General features: G+C 41.3%; 1 protein-coding gene across 1 annotated transcript in view; it reads right to left on the bottom strand.

Moving 5' to 3' along the window:
- The window catches only part of KIAA1549L (KIAA1549 like), a 297003-nt gene that overhangs the window by 109107 nt on the left and 160594 nt on the right, over nucleotides 1–27302 (bottom strand). Inside the window, exons 5-9 of the mRNA XM_069091091.1 lie at nucleotides 23370–23589; nucleotides 21837–21970; nucleotides 12960–13122; nucleotides 11139–11198; nucleotides 2165–2316 (exon numbers count right to left, since the gene is read on the bottom strand). Of these exons, the coding sequence (XP_068947192.1) occupies nucleotides 2165–2316; nucleotides 11139–11198; nucleotides 12960–13122; nucleotides 21837–21970; nucleotides 23370–23589 (729 nt within the window). The remainder of the gene's footprint in view (nucleotides 1–2164; nucleotides 2317–11138; nucleotides 11199–12959; nucleotides 13123–21836; nucleotides 21971–23369; nucleotides 23590–27302) is intronic.

Genomic DNA, 27302 nt, shown 5'->3' with positions numbered 1-27302 from the left:
AGAGAAAGGGAGAGACAGAAAGAGAGGAGAGAGAGAAGGAGAGAGAGAGGAGAGAAGGGGGGAGAGAGAGAGAGAGAGAGAGAGAGAGAGAGAGAGAGAGAGAGAGAGAGAGAGAGAGAGAGAGAGAGAAAGAGAGAGAGAGAGAATAAGAACTAGATAGACCCTTTAGAAATGCAAATTGTATCAAGCTTGTACAGCTGGCACAGAACTGTAGGATTACAAGCTTTTGTTCTGTTAAGGCAAATCTCATTTTATGGACACAGGTCTATAGGAGATTTCTTCTTTTTTGATCAATTTATAATTTGTAAATTACAAATATTTCATGGAGCTGGCAGAAGGGAAACCCCAAAATCTGTTGACAGAACTTAGCAACTCTTCCTTTTTAAGAGGCAGCAAGATCTAGCTAACAATTCAATGGAACTGTGAGGTTTACACAACATTATCATACATTATCTCTTTTGATCCTCACAATATTCTGTGAAATAGGTGTTATCGGCCCCATTTCATAGGAGGGAAAGGAGACAGAGAGAGGTGAAGTGATCTATCCAGGGTCACATGGTTAGTAAGCATCTGGGACTGAATTTGAACTCAGGTCTTCCGGACTCCTAGTCCGGAATCAAGGGGTGGGGAAGAGGAAGATGAGTAGTGAGCTTCCCCTCACTAGATCTGTTCAGAGGCTGGATGGCTATTTATTGGCAATATTATAAAGGAGGTCCCTCATTGAGTAATAATAATAGAATCTAGCATTTATTTACCACTTTGAGGTCTGCAAAACACTTTCCATACACTGTCCCATTTGGTTCTCACAATAAACCTGTAAGCTAGGTGCCATTACTATCCCTAATTTACAGATGTGGAAACTGAGGCTGGGAGAAGTTACAAGACTTAGCCAGATGTAGGACAAAGAATGAGGAGACCCATAGTCTGAGATCATAACTCTGACTCTGACTAGCTTGTGTGGCTATGAGCACTTCTTTCTGTCTGTCTGAGGCTGGGTTTCTGTAAAATGGAGCCAAGTGCACCTGTGGGACCTGCCTCACAGAACTGCCATGGTCAGAAAGGGCAGATAGGAAACCTTACAGCTCTACAAAAATGTGAGTGGCCGAATGGTTATGATGATGAAAACAGTTACCTTCCAGACCAGCTACTCCCCCTCTGCAAAATAACAAAAACCCTGATAGGTCCATATGGGTAGAGCTCCCCAGGGAAAGCAGAGCAGTATAGACCTGAAGGGACCTTGAAGGTCATCTCAACCAACCTCCTTTTTTTTTACAGGCAAGGAAACTGAGGCCCAGAGAGGTTGTGTGATTTGCCACAATTTAATAATAACAACAACAACAATAGTCCACATTATATACATTTATAGAGCACTTCGAGGTATGTAAAACATTGAACACTTTCTCTTATTCAAAATCATAAGTGGCATCACTGAAACATGAACCCAAATCCTCCAGTTCCAAATCCAGGAATCTTTCCAATGCACCACACTCCCTCTCAGTCTGGAACATCTTTTTTGTTGTTTTGTTTTGTTTTATTTTACATCGAAAGTCAGACATCTTTTGAAAACAACTCTGTGTCTCCCTTTTCATGGCCCACCTTCATTCTCACAGTAGACTGACCCCTAGAACAGTCACTCCAAAGGCTGGCACTCTGCAGGGCAGATTCTTCCACGTTATCAGAGCCAAACCAACAGGTTTTTCTTTGTCACAAAGGAGGGTTTCCTTTGGGAGAGGGAGGGTTCCAAAAACAACTTATAAAAAGACAAAAAGGCATTGATGAAATTTTTTGTTCAGTCACTTGCAATCATGTCTGATTCTTTATGACCCCATTTGGGGTTTTCTTGGCAAAGAGACTGGAGCGGTTTGCCATTCCTTTCTCCAGCTCATTTTACTGACAAGAAAACTTAGGCAAACAGCATGAAGTGACTTGCCCAGGGTCACACAGCTAGGAAGTTTCTGAGGCTGGATTTGAACTCACAAAAAACAACCTTCCTGACTCCAGGACCAGCACTCTTTCTACTGTGCCACCTAACTGCCCATTGATAAAATATGTATTTTTAAGTGAAAAGAAATTCCTGGAAGAACAGAAATGAACATGTGACTTATTAGGGAATGGATTTTCTCAAACTCATTCTGACAGGGGGGTGGTACTTCCTTCAACTCACCTGAACCGTGTAGCTCCCGAGAGTGGTGGCCCGCTTAAGCCGCCTGCCTTGTTGCTGGGACATCATAAACAGCTGGGCCAGACGCTGCTCCATGACTCTAGCGAAACTCTGGTTGTGGAGTCCCACTAAGGTGTTGTCCACCCCTTGCAGAACTGTGGATGGAGGAGGATATGGGGGTCACACTGGGAGAACCTCTTTCTGGAGGCAGCCCAAAGACCCTGCTCTGAGTGAATAACCCAAGATCAGAGAGCCGTAGGAAATAGGGAATCAGATTCTAAGTCATAGCTCTCGAACTAGACAGACCCCCCAGAGACCATATACTCCAACCCTCCCAGGTTACAGCTGAGGAAACTAAAGCCCAGAGAGCTTATGTGACATGTACACAGGTATCAGAGCTGAGATTTGAATCCAGGCCTTCTGACTCTGAATATAATATTCTTTCCATTACACCACCTTGCCAGGGTAGGGGAAAACTCATGGTCTGATATCACATACTTGAGCTATGAGGTTGACAAGAGGGAGCTGATACCATGCCTCCATCCTAGCCCACCCTCATGCCAAGCTCCTAATATCCCTATGCAACAGACCCCAAAAGAATGGGGAGGCTTCTTTCAATAGAACCCAGCCATTCTGGACTGGAGCAGGAGGCTCTGCTTCTCTCTGTGGGACCCTAAGCAAGTCATTCACTTCTCTAGGTCCCAGCTTCCTCACCTGAATCCCTCCCAGCTCTTATATTCCAGGTTTTAATGTTCTTTCCAGTTCTACATTCTATGTTATCAGTCAGTCAATCAAAAAACATTTATTAAGCTTCTGCTATGTGCCGGGCACTGTGCTAAATGCCATGAATACATAAAGGGGCAAAAGACACCCCCTGCCCGCAAGAAGCTTCTGCTCCAATAGAGGAGACAATATGCAAACAAATATATACGCCCATTCCAGCTCTGACATCCAGTCGCCCATGTTCTAACATCCTGTTTTCACATTCTGTGTTCTAAGGTTCCTCCCAGCTCTAAATTCTTTAGGCTATGATCTCTGACCCTCAGAAGACTTTATGATGGAATTCCAGGCAACAGCAGAATGGTGGAATATTCAGGACGGGGAGACACTGCCCACCCGCCCAGGTCCCTGAAATCCCACTTGATATAAGTGGTCTCCTACTCTGGTCACAGTCTGGTTTGTCCCCATATCAAGGTCTTGGAAGTGTTCTTTACCCCAAACTTCATGCACATGCACCCAAATCATAAATGCTGAAGTTACATCCTGGCTCAACATTTACTCCTGTGCAGACAGGGGCATTTGCGATGTTAGATGTTCACTTTATTAAAATTGGTAACTGGCTTTTGTAGCTCATCTTTTGAGGACATAGAAATAAGAGGAGAGTGTGGAGATAGAAACAGATAGCTAGATAGCCAGACAGACAGATAGACAGATAGATACATAGATAGATAGATAGATAGACAGACAGATAGAGATAGACAGACAGACAGATAGATAGATGATAGACAGATGGATAGATAGATGATAGATAGATGATAGACAAACAAATGGATAGATAGACATATGTATATACAGGGTGACCCCATTAAGTTTAATGGCTTAAAACTGCACAAAGATTCGAAGGGCAGCTTATATGTACTATTATTAGGTACTAATACTATTATTAGTTACTAATTAGTAATAATTACTAATAATTAGTTTCTAATATCATTAGCTATTTTTTAGTCATGTCCAACTCTTCATGATCCCGTTTGGGGTTTTCTTGGCAAAAATAGTGGAGCAGTTTGCTATTTCCACTTCCAGATCATTTTATAGATGAGGAAACTGAGGTAAACAGGATTAAGTGACTTGCTTAGGGTTATCCAGATAGTAAGTGTCTAAGGCTGGATTTGAACTCAGGTTTTCCTGACTCTAAGTCTGGCTTTGTCCACTGTACCACTTAGCTGCCTCTACACATACATACATACATATATACACACATATAAACATACACATACATACATACACAAGCCCTATATAGGGCATTCATTAACATGGCGTTCCATCCACATATAACCCTTATCCCATACACAAGCTGATCAGGTGGCAAGCTCTAGCGAAAGTGAGAGAAAGATGCGTAAACAAGTTATGGAAGAAATAAAATCCACAGCTGGTCGCAGAAATTGCTTCCCTGAAGGCACAGACACTGAGCAATCCCTACTGAGAGTACAACACTCTTCTCTGCCTAGAGCTCCTGGCCTTGGCTCCCTGAGTAATCTGCCAGCTGGATCTCTACAAAGAAAGATAAAGGACTCTGACCCTGTCCTTGGGACTTCAGTTTCTAGAAAACCCCCTAAGAATTCCTCTTGCCTGCTACAGCCATCAATGGAGAAGGAAAGCCAAGCTACCATGTGATTGTGGATGAGAGTTTGGGTGTTTGCCTGGTGAGGAGAAGCTGCCACTCTGGGATGAGGGGAGGTTTCTCCCTTGCCCTCCCTAGTGGAAATGCAAATTGGATCGATCTCTGAAGGACTGCTTAGTTGGCATCCTCAGGCTGTTCACATCTTCAGGGCTTGTGATGGCTGGAGAGGAGTGTGACTAATCTGACATTGGGCATACTGAGAGGTTTTGACTCTGTGGGTTGTATGATGGAAATTATCTCTGAGTGTTTAATTGACAAGCTAAAAATGGAGAGAACTATCCCTGAACCTCGAGAGAAAACCCCCATGTTGTCAGTGCCTCCCATAGAGTAACAGAGAATGAAAATCTGGCCAATTACAGCACACAGCGACACTTCCATTAATTACAAGGATGTCTTCCCATGGCAGGCTTTATTGTCAGAACCCCCGTGAGCAAAGGCAGAAATAAGGCAGGGAGAAAAGACCTTTGTGCCAAGATGCAGATTCCCCTTCTACTCACTCGCTCCAGCCTTCTCTTCCACAGAAGTGAGGCTGCAACTTCCTGACCCTCTTTGCCACACTCTCCAACTCTCTCCAGAGGGTTACACACAGTGATGGTTGAGCCTGTAGGCAACTTCTTGATCTCAGTGGTACCTCCCCCATTAGCGTGTTTGGGCCATGTGAGCCCTACAATATGGTCCTCCCCTCATCCAGGCTAATGCTCACGAAAAAGAGGTCTCCCATGAGGATATCCTATATCTGGATATTTCCATGTGTGTGTATATATATATGCACACATGTATATGTATACACATAAACATAAACTTATAAATACATGCATGCATGTGTATACACACATATACACACACAAATCCACAATATAGACACACATGTATGCCGATGTATACACATATAACTTCATACATGCATACGTGTGTATTTAACTTCTTCTTGGCCTCAAATTACAGAATCAAGGGTAATGGGAGACAACTCCAAACAGGCAAGTGTAAGCTTGATGTCAGGATAAATGTCCCAAGAGGAGTCCAAATGCGCGACAGACTGTGTTAGAAGGGAATCCCTTCTCCCTCACTGGAGCTCACAAATCAGAGGCTCAATGATCACCTGCTGGGGATATTCTAGGGGGATGAAGGGGCTCCTGGAGTCAGTTGGAATAGGCTCAAGAGAGGTGGTTGTTAAATTTTGCAGTGTGAACATTGACACTGAGGGATTCAGTGAACATGAGAAACCAGGGGTTAATTTATTGTTTGGTTGATGTCTGGATTTAGGAAAAATGATAGATAAAATGTCAATAATAGAGATTAAACTTAAAAATGTGTCATGTCTGTGGGGTGTGGGTAGGGGGTAGCTGATTGGTAAACATTTATCAGCATGCTCCTAGGAGCCACAATCAGGTACATGTTGGACTAAATGGCCTCCGAGGTCCCTCCCAACTTGAATAATTTCTGAGGATGCAGAATACAGTGTACACAGTGAGGATATAATAATAATAAAAGCATTTATATAAGGCTTTAATGTTTGCAAAGTGCTTTAAATATATTGTCACTTTTGATCCTCAAAACTATAAGAGGTAGGTACTATTATTATCCCCATTTAACATATAATGAAACTGAGGAGGGAAGAAGTTGATTGAGCTGCCCAAGGTCACAGAGCTAGGATTTGAACTGGTCTTTCTGGCTGCTAGTTCAGCACTACATAGCTGCCCTCCCAGCTGCCTCTAATTGAAGCATCAGGTACCGTTGCCCTTTTTGGACAGCTTGCTCTACAATTCAGACTATAGAGCTTAGTTAGGTCTACTTTCTGAACTCAGGAGCAAGCATTTACATTCTGAAAAGGCAGTGTGGCATTTTCTACAAGAGACACAGTAGCACATGACTTGTAAAGGATCACTACCTGTCAGAGGGCAATATTCTATCCCTCTTACGTGTCTCCACTGACTTTTGCATGTGAAAATGCATGAACCCATTCATGGCCAGCAGGGCAGACACTGTAAATAATTTTTCCCATGAGGGATGGTGACCTCCCATTAACTATCCACACTTTCATTCCTGGCTCCCCTTGTGACAAGTGGCCCATGTTTCAGAAATAGCCAACTCCTCACTGCATCATGGGTCCACAGAATCAATTCAAGGTAACTTAATGGGCAGATGGTGGCATGAGAACCTTAACTGTGGTCTCATAAGCATCACAGGCATCCGGGGTAACAAATACTATTTACCTTGGGATCCAACAGCAGGAAGACGATTGTAGTGAGGCAGGTCTAGGTTTGATATCTTGCTAACAATCAGACCTATCCCAGAGTAGAATGGGCTGCCATGGGGGGTAAGGGAGGTCTTCAAGCTGAACCCAGTATTTCTGTATGGATATGTTGTAGCAGGAAACAGGCATTATATTAGATGACCTTGGAGGTCCCCTGCGATCCAAGCCTGGGGCTGTTAGCAGGGCTCACCTCAGAGGCTGGTTCTATCTCAAGAGAATTTACCTTAGAGCAAGGACATCAGAAATACTCTAAACCAAGAGAAACTGATGGGTTTGAAACTACCAACACTCTCAGGACATTCCAGATTTTTGCAAATATAAGATCAGCTGGGGCTCATATATATGTATATATGTATATGTGTGTATAGATATATGTGTGTGCATATACTCAGCTTCAGATACTTACTAGCTGTGTGATCCTGGGTAAGTCACTTAACTCTGTGTGCCTCAGTTTCCTCATTCATAAAATAAGCTAGAGAAGGACGTGGCACCACTCCTTTATTTGCCAAGAAAACCCCAAATGGGGTCATGGAGAGTAGGACTCAACTGCAACTCCCAACAACAAAGAAGGTATCCCAAACTGTTAGAATTGTGTTAGTGGTGTATAGCTAGCAGTCTAGTGTTTTTCCATACTTATAATAACAATTATCACTGACATGTAAGATTTGAAAAGCACTTCATCTATATCTCATTTAAGCCACAGACCAACTCTGGGAGGTAGGTGCTATTAGCACAATTATTTCCATTTTATGGAGGAGGAAACAGAGGATCAAATAGTCTCATGGGCTTACAGTCACCTAACTAGGAGGTGCCAAAGGCAGGATTTGAATACAGGTCTTTTGGAGTTCTATTCTAGTATTCTATTCACTATACCATAAGACTATTAGCTCTTTGAGGACAGGGATGATCTTTTGCCCCTTTCTGTATCCCCAGCACTTAGCACAATGCCTAGTATATAGTAAACACTGAATATATTTGTTGATTAATTGATTATACCACACTGTTACTAAGCTTGCTTAATTTGCTCAATTTACCCTGCCCCTTACCAAGGAATTTTTTCCTTTATTTTCCTCTTATTTCCTTTTATTCCTTACAGGAATAGTCCTGTTAGGGAAGGTAGGAGATGGAGTTTCCTTTGGATGGGGAGAGGTACAGTATAGAAATGCATTTTAATTAGTTTAGGCAGAGTGGTACAGTGGAAAATGTGCAAGTTTGGGAATCTGAAGACCTGCTTCTGTCACTTGCTAACTGTGTGACCTTGGGCTAATCGCTTTTGGTCTCAGTTTCCTCATTGGTAAAATATGGGAGTTGAGTGAGCTATCTTCGAAGGATCCCTCCAGTACTAAAACTGGGATTCTGGTATGGAAACCCCCTTCACCAGTTCAGATCAGAATCCTAATCTATAACTTAAAACCACAGAAACTTCCATTCTAGAAGCAACCTGGAAGAGAGAAGGAAAGACTCAAGGACAGCAACATTTGAGAGGAGTCCCCAAATCAAGCTCTCTCACATCTGTGAGCAAGTCGAGACATTCATCTGTGTTTGGTACTGTGGTGGATGTGGGAAGAGACGAGAGGGGGAGGCAGGTTCATTGCAGTCCCTGAGTGGTGACATGGTTTGTGTTCCTAAGAACTTCTCTCCTGGCTCGTGGTAACTGCCCGCCTGCCTTCCTTCTCCTCCTCCCCTTCCTCCTCCTCCCCCTCTTCTTTCTTCTCTTACTCTTCCTCCTCCTCCTCCCCCTTCCCACACCTTTCCTGCTTCCCCAGTCCCTCCTACAACTGTTTTCTTCCTTTTGTTCCTGCAGAGAAATTGCCAGTGAGGGATCCTCCCTCAAAAGCTTCTCCAGAAAAAAACTCCTTGTGTTTGAGAAACCACAGTAAGGTAATGAAAGCAAGGGAGACTTGTTCCTTCACAGTAATAACAATGCTGGATAGCTGTGTCATTGCAATAGCCAGCATCCACATAGCATTTGAACACAGGCAAAGCATTGACATATGTTAACTCATTCAATTCTTAAAACAACCCTGGGAGGCAGGAGTGATTATCATCCCCATTTTAAAGATGGGGATACTACAATAACAGAGAAATTAAGGGACTTGCCCAGGGTCACACAGCTAATAAGGGTCACAGGTAGGAATCACTCTCAGTCTTCCTGATTCTAAGTCCCATGGCCTATCCACTGGGTCACCTGGATATCTATGGTTATAGAGAGCACTTTAGGCTTACACAGAGAACGCTTTACCTTCTTTATGTAAATGATGGCATGGCAGTGGGTAAATAGTAGGCTTGCAGTAGGACTTGGGTTCAAGTCCTATTTATTACACTCTAGCTATATGACCCTGAGTAAGTCATTTAACTTCTCAGTCCCATCTTCCTATCCCCTCCCCCACCCAAGTCAACTTTTTTTTTTTTTGCTTTTTGGAGGAGGGGAGGGCTGTTGGGGTTAAGTGACTTGCCCAAAGTCACACAGCTAGTTTTTTGTGTCAAGTGTCTGAGGCCAAATTTGAATCCAGGTCCTCCTGACTCCAGGGCTGGTGCTCTGCTCACTGTGCTACCTAGCCACCCTAACATCCAAGTCAACTTTAAGATTTTAAATGGAAGAATACAGTGGAAACAAAGTGGAATTTAGAATCAGAGATCCTGGGTTGGAATGTTAACCCTAACATTCCTTAGCTTTGTTATCTTGGACAAGTAACTTAACCTTTCTGGGCCTTAGTCAAATCTAGCATCAAACTAGATAACTCTAAGGCCCTATTAAGCTCTAAATCTATAATCTTAAATTACTGATAAGTTGCTCATCTACGTAGAAAAAAGGAGTTTCAATACCAGGAGTTCCCCAAACCAATGACAACATAACTCTATACCTCCCCACCCCCCGCCACAATTTTTTAAAAAGGAAACTATATATCCTGGCTCCCGTAATGCAATTATGGCTAAAGTATTTGTGCCAAAAGAAAGAAGCAGGAAGAATATAACTTTCTTGAGGTTAGAACCTTCTGGTTTTTATCTTTGAATCCCCAGGGCCTTAGCACAGTTCCTGGAACATAGGGGGTCCTTAAGAAATGCTGAAATGTTAGATAACAGAGATTCTTGCTGATTTTAATTTGACTTCTCTATGGAGCTATAGAAGGACCTGTTCACTTTAAACATGTGTTTATGGCATTGCCATAGCCAACAACATAAGAGGTAAAGGGAATTCCCAGTCCAAGGGTATGGAAAATGTACCCACCACAACAGAATCATGGAATCTCGGCATTGGAGATGACCCCAGGAAACATCGAATTAGTGCAAGGCTCAGAGAGATGAACTCGGGAGTGTGGAAGACTCTTAATTCACACTCACTAACTTAGCAGTATGATCTTGGGTAAGCCACTCAGTCTCTTTGTACCTCAGTTTCCTTAGCTGTAAAATAACGGTATCTACCTAACAAGGTTGTGATGAAGAACGAAGGAGATGATAAATGCAAGGCACTTTGTAAAGCATAAAATGCTATGTAAATACTAGTTAGTCTAGGAAAAGAATCCAGCTCTATAATGTATTTAAACAGCCTTTGCTTGAAGACTTCCAATGATAGAGAACCTCTCACTTCCTGAGAGAGCCCTTTTTAACTCTAATTGTTGGGAAATCTCCCCTCACATCAAGCCCAAATTTGTTTCCTTAGACCTTTAGCCCATTGTTCCTAGCTCTACCCTGTGAGGTCAAGCAGATGAAGTCAAATCCCTCTTTGCTTAAATACTGGAAGTTATATGTGGATCACATCCCTAAGCCTTCTCTTCTCCAGGCTATGCACATATAGTTCCTTCAGTCAATTGTGATGTGGCATGATTTGGGACCCTAGACCACCCTGGATGTGCTCCTCTGGATGCTTTCCAGCCCATCCATGTCCTTTTTAAGCCACAGTACCCAGAACTGGCCATAATACATTAGAAGAAATCTGTCCATGACAGAGTAGAGCAGGCCCACTGCCAGATACTCTGTAGCTCAAGACAACATTAGTCTCCTTGGCTGCCACAGTAAACTATTGACTCATATGGAACTCGTAGGCTGCTAAATTAAAAGCTAGATCTATGAGCTGAGACATTTAGTTTTCTCTTTCTATCTCTAAGGAGGCTACCCTGAAGCATCAGTGATTGTGCTGATTCAATAGTCATCTCTATCAAGACCCCTTCTCCTATCCCTGTTTTCTTTTACTCACCTGACATTGGTCCAAGAGAATGAACTCTCCGACGAATAAATCAGAAATGAATAAAAAGGGGCAAATACATCACTGAAAGACATGCAGTTGTCAGACCAAACCAATGGGAAGAGAGGACCAAAATTACCTGTAATCACCCAATAGTCTCTAGTTGTTTCTGAGACATCAAGGTTTGGGTATTCCAAGGCTAAAACAAACAAAACAACAAAGATAAGTATAATTTCTTCTATTTCTCCTGCTTGACCGGTTCTTACAAATGTTTGTTATAAAAGAAAATTCAAGCATGCCAAAAAGAATGAATCAACTAAATCTGGCCTTCTCATGCTCAGCGACTATTAACATGTAACACAGTCAGGACCATTGTCTACAGTCCTGAAAATGGATAGACTTAGTCAAGGGCTGATTTGCAGACTCACCATTTTCTAGGATTTGTAACTCGGAGCCAGATTATTACAATAAAGTGGTTTTCTCACTAAATGCCAGTACTCTCGAGGCATATTTCCAATGAAGTGGGAGTTGTCCTGCCTGGATATCAGTTTTCATTTATTTACAAAATTCTTTTCTTTTCAGGGAATGGGCATCTATCCTTCTAGAATAATGGGTAGGGTATCAAACTTGGGAGTCCAAAGACCCTAGTATGAATTCCAGATCTTCCGTTTCATGTGAGTGACCTTAGAAAAAGATCAGTTACTCTCTTTCCCACCAGCCCATAGGATTGTGGTAAGGCTCCAAAGGAATATCTATGGATCTGACAATACCCTATGGTTACAAAGCACTCTAAAAAAGATATCAGCATCATCATTATTTTTAATATTATTGTTGAAAAGCTGAATTGCTATAGTGGTTAGAGGTCCAGCCCTTGAATCAAGAAAACCTGCTTTCAAGTCTTGTCTCTAATACACAATGGCTGAGTGTGGCCATGGGCAAATCATATAATCTCTCAGGACCCAGAGGTGTCTCCAAGACCACAAGCTGCCCATGTACATCAGTGGAGGGAGTTTCTACACTGGGAGTTCCCCATATCACTCAACCAAAAAAATTATTATATGCATTTTGCTCCAAAAGCTAAATTTAGTTGATCAGACAGCAATTCCTATAACTGTCAGTCTCAAGTTTCTTTACAATTTGATGACAATCAAAATATGAAGGTGATGACAAAAAAAATTCTTTACATGCGACCAGGAAGGAGACTGGGATTAGGGAAATACAGAGTCCCCCAAATCCCTTCTCCCCAGAACGCATGGAAATACCCAAGAGCATGCCATGAAGTCCTTGCTGAAGGATTTAAATAAACTATATGAGTCAAATAGAAGAAACACTTTTTTTTGGCTAATAGATGGAAAACCTGCCCTCCACCCTTGGACAACACACCAAGTGAAAGAAAAATTAGATCTCCAAGCTCTGACCTTTCTTTGCTTATCCATGGCTAGTGAGAAAAAAATGTTGGGGCAGGAGATGCAGGATACACAGTCTCAGGAGAACGCAGGTAATGCATTTAATGAGGCTTATGTAATTGTATCGTTAGAGGGTGTGCAGGCTCCAAGAGGAAGCCCACAACCCTATGGGGACTTTCATCAAGGGGAGCTGAGAGACTTAATTAGAAATGAATTTACATCATGAAGCTGCATGGGCTGTGATGTCTCGACACAGAACAGGTGCCTTGTTACCTGATGGCCTGGGGACTTCTGCCAACTGGCGACCTGGGGGAATGACATCAACCCTGGTGGCTGAGGGAAAGAAGCCCTACCAGTTAAGTGAGCAACTTTTAGTCTGTTCAACTCAAAACCATCATATCTTAATTTTTTTCCCCTTGTTTCCAGGAAGAGGGTGGGGATGGGATGAGATGAGAGCTCATGGCAAGTGCTGAAAGATGCAATTGTGGGGAAGGCCATTTTGGAGGAGAATCCCCAGGAGTGTGCTGTCAGCTCCCTCCCCCAGGCATACTCACACTCTGCAATGGTCAGGGGTGGGTAGGTGAGGTAGAAGCCCACCAACTCGGCCGAAAGCTGGCTCAGGAGGCTGCTGGAGACCGTGCCGTTGAGGAGCGTGCTCTGATTCCAGACTGCATAAGTCAAGGTAACCGCCTGGGAGGCATTCGACGTGTTCAAAATCTGAATTAACAGTGGAGAAGAGTCAATGAGAGGTGGGTGGCAGCTGAGTCACTGCTCTTCAGAGGGCTGGAGAAAGCTGTGTGTTGGAGGTGTTGGAGTGGGCGGTTCTAAGGTGGGAACACATAAGGACTTCAGAGATCCTTTCTCTCCTTGACTGGTCTGTTCTAACTCCTGACTTCACTGTTTCATTCAGTGGCTGAATAATTCACTCCTGAATCCTTGTTCTCCCTTAGTCGAAGCCTTGGAATTGCCTTCCTTTTCAGTTTATAGATCATAGCTTTAGAACAGGAAGGGTCATGGGTCATAGATTTAGAGGGGACCTTGGTAGCTATTGAGTTCGGCCGCCTCATTTTACAGATGAGGAAACTGAGGCCTAGGGCAGATAAGTGACATGTTCAGGGACACACATCTAGTAAATGACTGTGGCAGAATTTGAATCCAGGTTTTCCTCCCTTTCGTGTCCATTTCTTCATTCCGTGTACCATGCACTAAGCTGACTCTTAGTTCTACCCCTGTGTCTTGTCCATCTGTTTCCTTCTCACTCCTCACATTTTCACCCCCTAGTTCAGACTCTTATCATCACTCACCTGAAGGACTGCATCAGCCTCCTAGCAGGTTTTCACACCTCTCATCTCACCCTCCTACGACCCACCTGGCATTCTGCTCCCACACTTGCTGTTCAGTCATTTTTCAGTTGTGTCTGACTCTCCATGACCCCATTTGGTGTTTTCTTGGTAGAGATACTGGAATGGTTTGCCATTTCCTTCTCTGGCTCATTTTACAGACAGGGAAACTGAGGCAAATGGGTGAAGTGACATGCTCAGGGTCACACAACTAGCAAGTGTCTGAAGCTGGATTTGAATTCATTCCTGACACCAGGACCAGGGTTCTTTCTATCCACTGCACCACCTAGCTACCTCTAGGCAAAGATCACTGGTAAAAGATCATGACAGAATTGTACTTTAAGCCTGAGAGGCAGTGTGGCTTAGTGGATAGAGTGCTGGGTTTGGAGTCAGGGAGACCTGGGGTCAAACCCTGCCTCTGACACATATCAAGTATGTGACCCCCTAAAGCAAGCTCTCAGTGCCCAAGGAAATTCCTGAAGACTGCAAGTAATGGATGAACAGCCAGGAATTTCTACAGATCCCAGATCTAGAGCCAGAAAGAACCTCGGAGGCCATCTAGTCCAGCCCCCAATATGACAGATAGAGAAACTGAGGTACAGGGAGGTAAAGTGATCTATCCAAAGTCATAGACACAGTAAGAAAACCCCAGGCTTTCTACTTCCAAATCTAGGGCGCTTTCCATGGTACCACACCGCTTCCTTGGCCAGGAAGTTCCCTAAACTGAGATGAAATCAGACATGTGACCAAAAAGAAAACCATATATTATAAGCAGTGACATATCACCATAGACAGACTACAAAAAGCCTGGCATGAGACCCAACAGAGATGAGACATTTCAGAGGTAATTCATAGACTCAAGTGTTAGGAAGATAAGAAATAGGACTAAACTGGGGTCACATGGTTCACATTACAGTTTGTAAGGCAGATTTCTCATACCAGCTCTGAGGCAGACAGGGTAGGGTAGGTAGCAATACCCCCATTTTACAGATGAGGGAACTGAGAATCTGAGAAAGTCTCACTCTGGGCAGGGTCAAGTAAGCACGAGGGTCAGAATTTTAACTGTGATTCCTTGAGTCCAAATCCAGCAAGCTTTTCATTTTACCATGCTGCATCTTACTGGCTATTAAAAAAAAAAAGGTATTCTATTCTCTTTGTCAATGATAGTGGAACCACCACACTTCAGTCAAACACCTCAGTACCTGATATGCTGGGGAAGGGGAAGTCACACTTGGGAAAACAATGTGAAAAGCTGTTGGATCTAACCACATCCATAAGAGTGAAACAATTTTTAAAAATGTGGGGAATTGATTTTTCAAGTCATTTCAAAGAGAGGATGATCACAAAAAGACATGGAAATAGCATGGATATTAACATTACCCTCCCTGCAAAATGATAAAAAAATTAACAGCCTTTGACCCATATGCCTATTTTCTCATTGCTTTAAAAAAATCTCATGAGAATGATCTATGCATATTTTAGTGGGCATCCTTGATGAAAATTTAAGAAGTTAACAGGAAAGCTTTCACAATCAATTCTAACAGGTCCCATTCACTTTCACACAATTGACTAAGAAGGATAGAGAATACATTTTACTATCTTTATTGATTTATCTCTAAACAAAGTATTGAACTTTAGTCAGTTAAATGATGTAGTGGACACAGAGCTGGAATTGGAGTAAGGAAGATCTGAGATACCTAGGTATGTGATCCTGGGCAAGACATTTAACCTCATTTGGCTTCAGTTTCCTCATATGTAAAATGGGGGTCATAATGGCACCTGCCTCACAGGGTTGCTGTGAGGATCAAATGAGATAACATATAAAATACTTTACAAATCTTAAAGGGCTGCTTAAATGCTAGTTAGTAGTAGTAGTAGCAGCAGCAGCAGTAGTACTAGTAGTGGTATTAGTAGTAGCAATAGTAGTACTAGTAGTAGTAGCATTAGCAGCAGTAGTACTAGTAGTGATAGTAGTAGCAATAGTAGTACTAGTACTAGTAGTAGTAGCATTAGCAGTAGTAGTAGTAGCAGTAGTAATAGTAGTACTAGTAGTAGTAGCAGTAGTTATAGTAGTACTAGTAGTAGTAGCAGCAGTAATAGTAGTACTAGTAGTAGTAGCAGTAGTAATAGTAGTAGTAGCAGTAGTAATAGTAGTACTAGTAGTAGTAGCAGTAGTAATAGTAGTACTAGCAGTAGTAATAGTAGTACTAGTAGTAGTAGTAATAGTAGTAGTAGTAGCAGTAGTAATAGTAGTAGTAGCAGTAGTAATAGTAGTACTAGTAGTAGTAGCAGCAATAGTAGTACTAGTAGTAGTAGCAGTAGTAATAGTAGTACTAGTAGTAGTTGTAGTACTTTAAGGTCCCTACCAGCTTTAGCTCCATGATCTTATGACCCATGACAAGTACAAACACAGAGAACTTTATTCAACAACTCTGATTGTATCAAACAAGGCCTAAAATGTTTGCTAACAGGATTCCACACTATGGTGGAAGACAGAGAGCACAAAGTCTCTGAGTATAATAATGGTAATTAATAATAATAAAAAACATTAATAGCTAGCATTCCTATAGCTCTTCTAGGTTTGAAAAGTGCTTTTCAAATGCCATCTCATTTGATCTTCACAACAACCCTGGGAAGTAGGAGCTACTTATTATCCCCATTTTACAGATGGAAAAAATTGAAGCAGACACGGGTGAAGTGACTTGTCCAGGGTCACATGGATAGGAAGTGTCTGAGGCTACATTTGAACTCAGATCTTCCTTCCTTGTGGTCTAGCACTCTATCCACTGCACCATCTAGCTGTGCTGAGGGACTCTCTGGAGAAGATAAAGTTCTCCTGATGCTCCAGTATGAAGATGACCCCTTACTGATTGCCCTGTGATCTGGAAAGAAAATTACCTGCCCAACATCACACAGGAAATAAGTTAAAATGGTGGGATTCAAATTCAGGTCATCTCACTCCAAGCACAGTATTCTTTCCTCCTCACCATGCTATTCTACTTTCTGTTTGTTTTCTTCCTTTTATTTGCATCTATGAATACTCTCTTAATTATGCAGCAAGAGCAAGAAATAATATGTTGATGGATAGACCAAGGGTCCCTTCCAAAATACTAAAATACCAAGAAGAAGGTTTCCAGAAAACTATAAAATACTAGTATTCATGAAACACTGAAAAACCAGGAAGAAGGTTTCTAGAACACTGGATCAATCCTATTACAATGTAAGCTCCTTGGACGCAGGGACATAGATGATATAAAAACAAAAGATAACAATGAAAATTAATTTCTTCAACAAGTTGGTCCTGTGATCAATTGCTGCTTTCAAACTGTACTGTGCCTCCCTTTATATAAAATGGTTGGGTCCATGAATTCAGATATATTGTTGGTCAAATCACATCCTCTAAAATATAACTCCTTATAGCCAAACTTGGTCTTAATATGATTCTGACGATTCTGTCAGTCTACTGGGACAGCCATCAAAGAAGTTCTAATCCTACTCTAAATGTTCTTGTCAAATGGTTTTCCATAGCCACTTAGCCTGGAAGATCCAGTTGAGTGTGACAATGCCATGTGCTAAGTGTCGATGATACAAAAGGGGGCAAAACCAACTGGATTCCTTGGACGGGCTCCATTGTCATGTTCTCCCAGGAAACTCCCAATCTTGTAAGACAGTATCAGCTTTGGTATTCATACCTTTTCAGTAACCTCAGTACCTTCTCCCACTTCTAATTAGAGGACTGGAGGGCAGAGCAAGGAACTCCTCCCCAAACTTCCATTTAAGGAGGGCACACAAACCAGCTAACTCTTCATTTCTTATCAGCTGCACTCCATATCCTGGATCCCAGATCCTCCCACTCCCCACCCCACTCTCAGCCTCCCTCCCCACTTTTAATAGTTCTTTTGTGTTCTTCCCTCATGTATAAGCTCCTTGGGGGAGGGAGGGGAGCTAGCTTTCTTTATTTTTTTAATTTGTATTCCCAGCACAAAGTGGGTGCTTTAGTTATTTATATTATATTTCTATTTATTGACTGAATGACTGAAGGTTCCAGTTCCTAAAGTCAGTGATATATAAAAAGCTTTCACAAAAGTCACAAAGATGTCATTTTTTACAATGTCCTATTTAAGATTTGTTTTGAATGGCCTATATTTGAGAGGATACCTATTTTTATCTCAGTTCTACAATATGCTGTTAGAATCCTTTCTAGTGGAAGGCTCGCCAATTCCTGATAATGATGGCTTAACCTAAGGACTGCATAAGGCCATAGAGCTGGAAGGGGTCCCTTAGAAGACATATAATCCAACTCATTCACTTCATTAAAAAAATAAGCTTTACTGATGTCTTTAATTTATATATTACAGTATTTCTTGTACCTCCCATCCCCTCAAATTAAACCTTCCCTTGTAATAAAGAAGAAACTGAGTCAGATCAAGTCAATTAGCATTTATTAAACACCTACTATATGCTAAGCACAGAACTGGAAAGTACCTCCAAGGCCATGTAGTTCAATTCTTCGATTTTACAGACAAGGGACACCTAGGGAGATTAAGTAAATTTCTTACCTAAGATCACACAGACAGTAAGCAACAGATTTGAATTCAGTCCCCTCCCTCCAGAGTCAATGCTCCTCCCACTGTGGTGCAGTGCATAGAGTGCTGGCTCTGGAGTTAAGAAGACCTGAGTTTACATCCAGCCTAAGATAATGCCTAGCTGTGTGACCTTAGGCAAGTCATGTCATGGCTGTCTGCCTCAGTCTCCTCATCTGTAAAATGGGGATAATAATAGCAATCCAATTTGTTTGTGAGGATCAAATGAAATCACATTTGAAAAGTACTGAGTACAGTGTCTGGTACAGAGAAGTACTTTATAAATGCTTATTCCTGCCCCTCCTCACTAAAGCCTACCTCCTAACAATGAATATAACATTCCTTCCTGGTAGGTTATAGTATCTGTGCTCTACCCTAAAGGTTGGTGTTTTAGTTCCTCAGAAAGAAGCTTCCCACTAGTGATGTCTTTGTTAGTGCTGCTTAGTCGTATATATATATTGTTCTCTGGGTTTTACTTCTTTCATTCACATCAGTTGCTACAAGTCATCCCATGTTTTTCTGAATCCCTCATATCCATTTCCTACGTACAATAAGGTTCCACTATATTCACAGACCATAACTAATTCATTCAGCCATTCCCTGATCAACGGCCATCACACTCAACATATTTCTTGACCACCACAACTGTTGAGCTTTTGTTTCTGTCTTTGAGGTTTCCATTTTAAAATGGTGAAACAAAGACTCAATAAAGAATTCTACCTGGCCCAGAGCCACACAACAGCAGATTCCTAGAAGAGCTGGGACCCAGGAGCCAGGTCTCCTAGCCCCTATCTAGATACCAGAGTATCTTAAAAGGGAACTTTATGGATGAGAATAGTCTGAGAAAAATGTAAGACCTGATGTTAATCTGTAATCGTGCCCCTGGACCTGCAAAGAACACAGATTCAGTTTGAAAGACTCTGTGGCCCCAGGCATTGCACTGCTTCTTGGGACTCCAGGGAATTCTCTCAGAATTGCAAAGCAGGTGCCAATCTGCATTGGTGGAGGTAGCTTCTTCACATGGAGTCCCTTATTCCAGTGAAATTCCAGTTCCAGACCTTCCTCCCATAACCCCACCCAAAAAGTCTTAGTTGTTTCTACATGATAACATAAATTCCAAGTCTGTGATGGATTTTGAGATCTCATGCTAATGAAGTCCAATGACAGTGATATACCACCACATGTACTCTCGAAAGGCTAGGTAAGAGGAAAGCTGCTCATTTCAGTTAGATTGTACTTTTTCCACATAATCTTGTCTTTACTGATAATTCATTTATGCTAACGATCCATTTCAAAATCATGGACTGTAATTGTCACTAGGTTTTTGTTCAGCAGCCAAAACTGCTAGTAGGAGAGGTATCATTGGAGTAAAGACATTTGGGGTTGCATGGCAATCACTAAAAATATTTAATATGACATTATCTTGATGGTGGTGGAGGCAGGGGGGACCAGAAATATAACTGAAATGGCAGAGGGAACTCCTGGTGGACTAGATGGTATCTAGGATTCTTTCTAATTATAACTCAATGGTCCCTTTTTCGATGAGCCTATGATTTTCTGAATTAAATTACAAAGAACTGAAAGAATAATGTAAAGACATCCACTGGGAAGAAAAAGGCCATATGATGCATTACCAATGGTAATCTGTGTCCCTAGAGTAGTTTAAAAGACATGGAGAGAGACTGGAGTAAGAGAACCTGGGGTCACTCACTGTCTGACAAATGACCTCTACAATCTTTTCCAGCCATAAATCTATGAGCCTGTAATGTTGCCTCCTTGAGTCTGAGTTTCCTTTTCTGTAAAATGAGGGGTCATCTCACTTTAAGATCCCTTCAAACTCTACATCTTTGATCTCGAATCAAAGATATATACGTGTGTATATATCTGTACATACATACATACAGATAGGTAGATAGATAGATAGATGATAGATAGATAGATAGATAGATAGATAGATAGATAGATAGATGATAGATAGATAGATAGATAGATAGATAGAGAGAGAGAGAGAGAGATAGATAGATAGATAGATAGATAGATAGATAGATAGATAGATAGATAGATAGATAAAGATGTAAGCTGGTCAGGTAATAAGAATTAGAGGGACAACAGATGGAGAGTCCAAGTAGTATAGTTGCAACACTCCCTGACAATACTTTTAAAAGGGTGGGGGTGGGAGTGGGGGCAGAGAAAAGATTCCTAGTGTATGAGGTAGATAGATCTTTGAGGGAAGATTTATAAAGAAGCAAAGACGAGATCCATAAAGGATGAAAGGGCGTTGAGGATAGACAACTAGAATAGGTAGGATATGTAACCACATCAATATGATTGAGACTCCTTCATACTTTAAAAGTCTCATCTCCATCATTTCTTAACTGTGACCCTGGGAAAAGGATATCATTCAAGTACAAAGAGTGATAATTAATGTGGGTCCTTCCACTCAGGAGGATACTGGCACCATCCTTTCTGGACCGGGTCAAATCCTTTCCAGACCATGTTTGTCCCTTCCAGACAAAGGTACAAAGTAAACTATAGTCCAAAGAGGAACACTGCAACAGCCATCAGACCAAGCTGTCTTAAAAAGAGGGATATAGTTCATCAGGACCATGGTCAGTGACCCTGACCTCACACAACTAAAAAGGGCAAATGCCATCCTGATGATCAAGAAAAGGAAAAAGAAAGAACTTCAAAACATAACTTGACTTCACTTCCTGGTAAAATTCAAGAATTTAAACTTAAAGAGATGATTTGTGTGTATTTGAAAGGGGATATAAGAGGAGATCACTATGAGTCAGTAAGAACAAATCTTGTCAGATTTTCCTAATTTCCCTTTCAACAGTATAAATGATGATAATAATAATAACTATAATTATGTTGATAAAGGATCACGTTTATATAGCACTGTAAGGTTTTCAAAGAATTTTGCAAACAGTATCTCATTTTATCCTTACAACAACCCTTGGAAATCTAGGTTCTATTATTATCCCCATTTGACAGATGAGGAAACTGAGGCAGAAAACGGTTAAGAGTCTTCATTATCCTTAATTTACAGATGAATAAATGGAGGCAACCAGAGGTTGAGTGACTTGTCCAGGGTCACACATATAACTGGTATGTGATTTGAATCCGGGCCTTGACTCCAAAGCCACATTTCTATCTCTCACTCTCCATAAGAGGCACAATGGATAGGGCACTGGCCCTAAAGTTAGGAAGACCCAAGCTCAAATCTGGTCTCAGATGACCTGGCCAGGTCATTTCACCTCTACCTGCCTCAGTTTCCTCATCTATAAAATGAGGACACTAATAGAACCCACTTCCCAAAATTGAGAATATTTGTGAAGCACTTTGCAAATTCTAAAAAGCTATATAAATGCTAGTTGCTTTCTTCATCCTCATCAATTATCATCACCTCCTCCTCTGGCATGACTGCACCTTAGGCTAGACTGTCCTTTGTCACCGCCCCCACCTCCTCACCCCCAGATGCTTTTATCTCCAAGTAGGTCATTACCTCCACAGTCAGGTTGCTAGTGGTACTCAGAACTTTTTTCTCCGCATCCTGAAATGCTTTCTGCAGCCTCTGCTCCATGGTCTGAACAAACTTGCAGGACTGGATGTTGTCTGACTGGCCCACAAACTGCAACACTATAGAAATAAAGCAAAAAAGAAATCAGCTTTCACCAAAAAAAAAACATACTTTTCCATCCTTCCAGGCTAACTGTGGTCATGATTGCACGTGATATCATTTTTTATTATGACACGATGTATATAACAATGAAGCACAGCAGAAGTTGCCCACATATGTTGGATCACAGCATTTTGAATGATCTTTTAAGCATGAGAATTGGAGGCATGGCCAAAGCCGAGGTTCCCCTACAGACCAAAGGATTTCATGTCATTATAATAAGTGTATCTGTTAGTATCTGCTCAGGGAAAGATGGCAGAACAAAATGGGAAGATAATGATCTTTAAACTGTTTTCTTTAAATGCATCAATGCCCAGTCACTTGTACAACAAGTCACAAATTGAATTAGTGGAGTACAGAAACATTTCCACTCTCCCACCAAAATTGATATTGGTGTAGATGAATAAGCCAGGAGTAAAGAACCAGACACAAGTCCCGGCTTTTCCCTTTATTGATTGTGTGGCCAGTCACAGGCATCATTATACATTCCGTGTCCTCAGTTTCCTCATCTGCAATATGGAAGTGATATTGTCATATTTTCCCTTCTCTCACAGTGTTTTTATGAGGATCAGATGAAAAAGTGTATGTGAAAGCATAAGGCAAATTATAAACTATGAGTGAGGAACAGTGTAAAGAGTCCTGGATTTGGAGGTAGGGCACCTGAGTTCAAATCCTGATTTAGCTCTTTATTACCCAGTTGACTTTAACCAGGTTGGCACAGTGCAGTACATAGTACATATAGAATTGGCCTAGGTTCATATTCTGCCTTGGTCACTTCCTGACCCTGGGCAAGTCAATGAACTTCTTTGAGTCTCAATTTCTTCACGTGGAAAATGAAGAAGTTGGGTTTGATGACCTTGAAGGCCACTTCCAACCCTAAATCTATGAGTTGGCTCAATGGCCTCCTATGGCCCAATGATTTGTTTCATCCTGGATTCAGAACCTGGAAGACTTGGGTTATATTGTTAACAAGTTACAAAGATGGGACTTCAACCAGGTCCTCTGGATTCCAAGTCTAGTGTCTTTTCTACTATGACATCTTGCTTCTTCTTTTTTTGCTTTTTTCAGGGGGAAATTGGGGTTAAGTGACTTGCACAAGGTCACGTGACTCGTGGTAAGTGTCTGAGGCTGGATTTGAACTCAGGTCCTCCTGACTCCAGGGCCAGTGCTCTATCTGAGCCACCTAGCTGACCCCAACTAGTCGCTTTCTTCTAACAAATCTCACGGTGAGTTGTTGTTATTGGTTTCCACTGCATTTTTACCCAGCATCCCCTCTCTTCCATTCTCATCTCTGTGAGTAAGGTGGTTCTCTACCTTCAGAGATCCGTCCAAAAGTCCTCACCACAATGAGGTACTCACCTGTCTTCAGCTGAAAGGCATAGGCTGGCTGGGGGTTCCATGGCAAGGCCAGCACTGCCACAGACTGCAGGTTTGACACATGTTGCTTCAGGTCAGCAGTGACATTGCTAATGCCATAAGCAACCAGAGTCTCAACGACAACAGCAGGGATATAAACCAGTTTCCCTTTTGTGACATAATAACCAACTGTCACATTGTGGGAATGTTCCAGAATTTCCACCTGAAAGGGGGAAAAAAAGGAGTATAGCAGCCTGCCGTAAAGAATTTAATTCTTTTTGCTTTGCTCTAATGCTGTTCTCCCTTCAACAAGTGCCTGACACACAACAATTACTTGCTGATTAATTGTTGGATTTTATTGGAAGTGAATCATCTAGGGGCACAATGCAGTAAATGATTGGCCAGCATGGCTGAGATATATGATATTCTGGCAAAAAAAATATGCCACACAGAAATTAGTCCTTTTTAAAGAATTAGAATAAAAGAGAATGTAATTGATACCAAAAAATGGAAATACTAGTACTTGGAAGGACTACCACGAGGAAAACATTTTATAAATACTTAAGAACGATAACTATGATTATTTTTAGAAATGGAGTCAGTCAGTTGACAAGTATTTAGGAAGCACTCACTCTCCATGTGACAGGCCAGTGATAGAAAGAAAGATAAACACACTATTTGTGCCCATAAGGAGCTCACATTCTAACAGGGGAGACATACATTAAAATTAGTAGGTGCGCACAACTGACCTAGCAAAGTGTGGAAGGGATACCTAGTAAAAACTCTCCTCTGGTTGAAAGAAGACTGAATAAAATTGCTTTTTCTTATACTTTATATCACTTAGTAAAATGAAGGCCTGGGTGTGGAAAGGGGTCTTCAAGGCCAGCTTCAGAACTGGAGGCATGAAGACTAGTTATTTGTGCAGAACTCTTGACCACACAATCCCATTTTATTTCACATGCCATTTAATCAGTCAGCAAGCATGTTCCAAGCACTGTGCCATGTGCCGGGGAGACATATACAAGAAACAAAACAGTCCATGACACCTTGAAGAACTTCATTCTATTGGACTGAAGAGTTAGAAGGGACCATAAAGGCCATCTACGCTAGCCCTGTTTCCCTGGGATTTAAATTTAGCTCCAGACTGCTTAGAGCTGATGAGAATGGCCAATGCCATGTACGCACCCCAAAACATCAACTACAATGGAGGAAAGTCTGACAAGAGGACCCCTTTGCTATGAAACTACTAGGGCCATTAACTACTGGAAAAACACTAAGGACTCAATAATGTCTATCTTGGTCATGCCAGTCTATGTAATGGAAGGGGCATAACAGCTAGGTGGCACAGTGCATAGAGTACAAGATGTAGAATCAGCAAGCCCAGAGTTGGAATCCTGCCTCAGATGCTAACTAGCTGGATGACCCTGGATAAGTCACTTAACCTCTCTGTGCCTCAGTTTCCTCATCTATAAAATGAGAATAATAATACTATCTCCCTCACAAGGTTGTTGTGACAATCAATTGAGTTAATGTGTAAGGCTTTGCAAGTCTTAAAGTGCCATATAAATGCTAGTAGTAGTAGTAGTAGTAGTGGTGGTGGTGGTGGTGGTGGTGGTGGTAGTAGTAGTAGTGGTGGTAGTGGTGGTGGTGGTGGTGGTGGTGGTGGTGGTGGTGGTGATGGTAGTAGTAGTGGTGGTGGTGGTGGTGGTGGTGGTGGTGGTGGTGGTAGTGGTGGTGGTGGTGGTGGTGATGGTGGTGGTTCCAGCTACCTCCTAACTGTGATCTTGGGTAAATCATTTAATCCTTTTACTATGTTAAGGAGTTAGTTGATACACTCTCATCAACAAACTTGCATAACATTCTAAAGTCTTCAAAAGACCTTTTTGTAGTTGAAAGAGGACTGTCTTCAGTCAGAGGGTCTGAATTCAAGTCTTGGCATCCCTTTACTTATTCACCATGTGACCTTGGACAATTCACTTAGCATTATATATATTGTTACTTATAGGCTTTAGAGAAAGAAGGTATAAGAAGTCACTGAGTCCAGTGTCCTCTTTGGACAGATGAGGAAACTTGGGGCCAGAGAAGAATAGTCACTTATTTAAGGTCACACAGACAGGACTAAGATTCAGAAATCAAAACTCTTAGAGCCTCAATCTCCTTGTCTGAAAAACAGGGATAATGAAACCTATACTATTTACCCCAGGGTTTTGTTGCAGGGATACAATGGGATCCCATAAGCAAAGCCTTTCATAATCATGAAAATAATTTGCTGAGCTCATCATCAGCATTATTATTATTGATTATTATCAGTTCATAATAGATAATAATAGTATCTAGCATTTATGCAGCATTTTAAGGTGTACAAAACACTTTACATGTGTTATCTCATTTGATCCTTATAAAAACCCTGTGAAGTCGGGGCGATTATTATTCCTATTTTATAAATGAGGAAAATGAGGCTGTGAAAGGTGAGTGACTTCCCTAGGGTCACCCAGTTAATAAATGTCTGAGACAAGATTCCAACTCAGGTTCTTCCGACTTCATGACCAGTGCTCTAACCACTGCCACACCTAGCTTCCCAAAGTTAAATCTCTCTCTTTCACTATGAATGCTTTTGATAATGCCTATTTTCTTTGATTTATAACATCACTATGGAATGTCTATGAACATTAATTTTCAACTTTTGGTGCTCTAAATCAGAGATCCTTGTCCAATTATCAATGAATGAGCTGATATACTCCTTGAGGAACCAAATGACATAAATATTATTCTCATTATATTTGAAAGCAGAAGACAAAAGGAAAGTGCAACTACATAGAATTATGGCTCATAGATTCTCCCTGAAGCAGCAAAGAATGGTAACTGACATCTGTACATTATTTCAAAGGTTTAGATATTCTTCTGTATGTAAAATATCTTCTTAGTTCTTCACAACAACCTTGCCAGTATTATTTTTCCCATTTTCCAGATGAAGATACCAAGTCTACTTAGTGATGTGACTTGATCATTCTCATATAGCTAATAAGTGTCACAAGTAAGAGTCAAACCTTGGTCTCTCTTGAATGTAACTCTAGATCTAGGGATCCCTCTACTACATATCACCCTACTAATCAAATAAAGATGGTGACCAAGTTGTTTTATTGTACACAAAATATCATCTCATGGGATACTTGGTCATGTTACTTTTCAGTGCCAATGAGGCATGTAGGCAAAAATACAGCCATACTCCTATGTACCAACATCTGTTGCAGGAGATAAAAAAGCAGAAATCGTACAAAGAATATGGTAAGCTCTTCCTAACAAAGTCAATATATACTTTGACACTTGGTGACTTCAACATGAAGTTGTGAATAGGGGAGGATGCCCCTCCTCACCAAAATGTTGGAAAACATGGTTCAGGTTTCAGAAATGAAAGCAGCCAAAAGACTTGTTGACTACTTGGAAGTTTCAGATATGTGTGTGTGTGTGTGTGTGTGTGTGTGTGTATCATCAATATTTTCTTTAAGAAAAGAATCATCGATAGAGACTCAGTAAGCAATGAGCAAGATCAACATCCAAAAACTGAAAATGAGTATGTTTTACAGAAGAGAAACAAATTTACTAAAATGGAAATAATTTCTGAATCAGCCATTTGGGTAGTCAGATGACTTAATAGCTTGAAAAATGGTAAAAGTAAACACCTAATTAGAAAAAAGGATAAAGATGAATCAAAGACTCTGTATGCAATTACAATAGTTCTAACTCAATCAACTTAAATTACCCCCTCAATGCTGGAAAATGGAAACTGGGCCAAGATGAAGATATTTAATTTCATTATTACCAATATAAGGCATTTACCACAATGAGGAAGCTAAAAGAACCCAGAAAACATTTAAGTCAGTAAACACTAGATCTCCTAGCCAGGAAGAGAAAGACCAAGAATGCCACCAGTCTAGA

Source organism: Petaurus breviceps, unplaced genomic scaffold (genome assembly GCF_028583685.1).
Source record: "Petaurus breviceps papuanus isolate PSGF00001 unplaced genomic scaffold, PetGlider_PUasm1.0 188, whole genome shotgun sequence".
In the NCBI taxonomy this organism is placed as follows: Eukaryota; Metazoa; Chordata; class Mammalia; order Diprotodontia; family Petauridae; genus Petaurus; species Petaurus breviceps.
The sequence above is the reverse complement of the archived record's forward strand: the minus strand, read 5'-3'. Positions and strand labels throughout refer to the sequence as shown.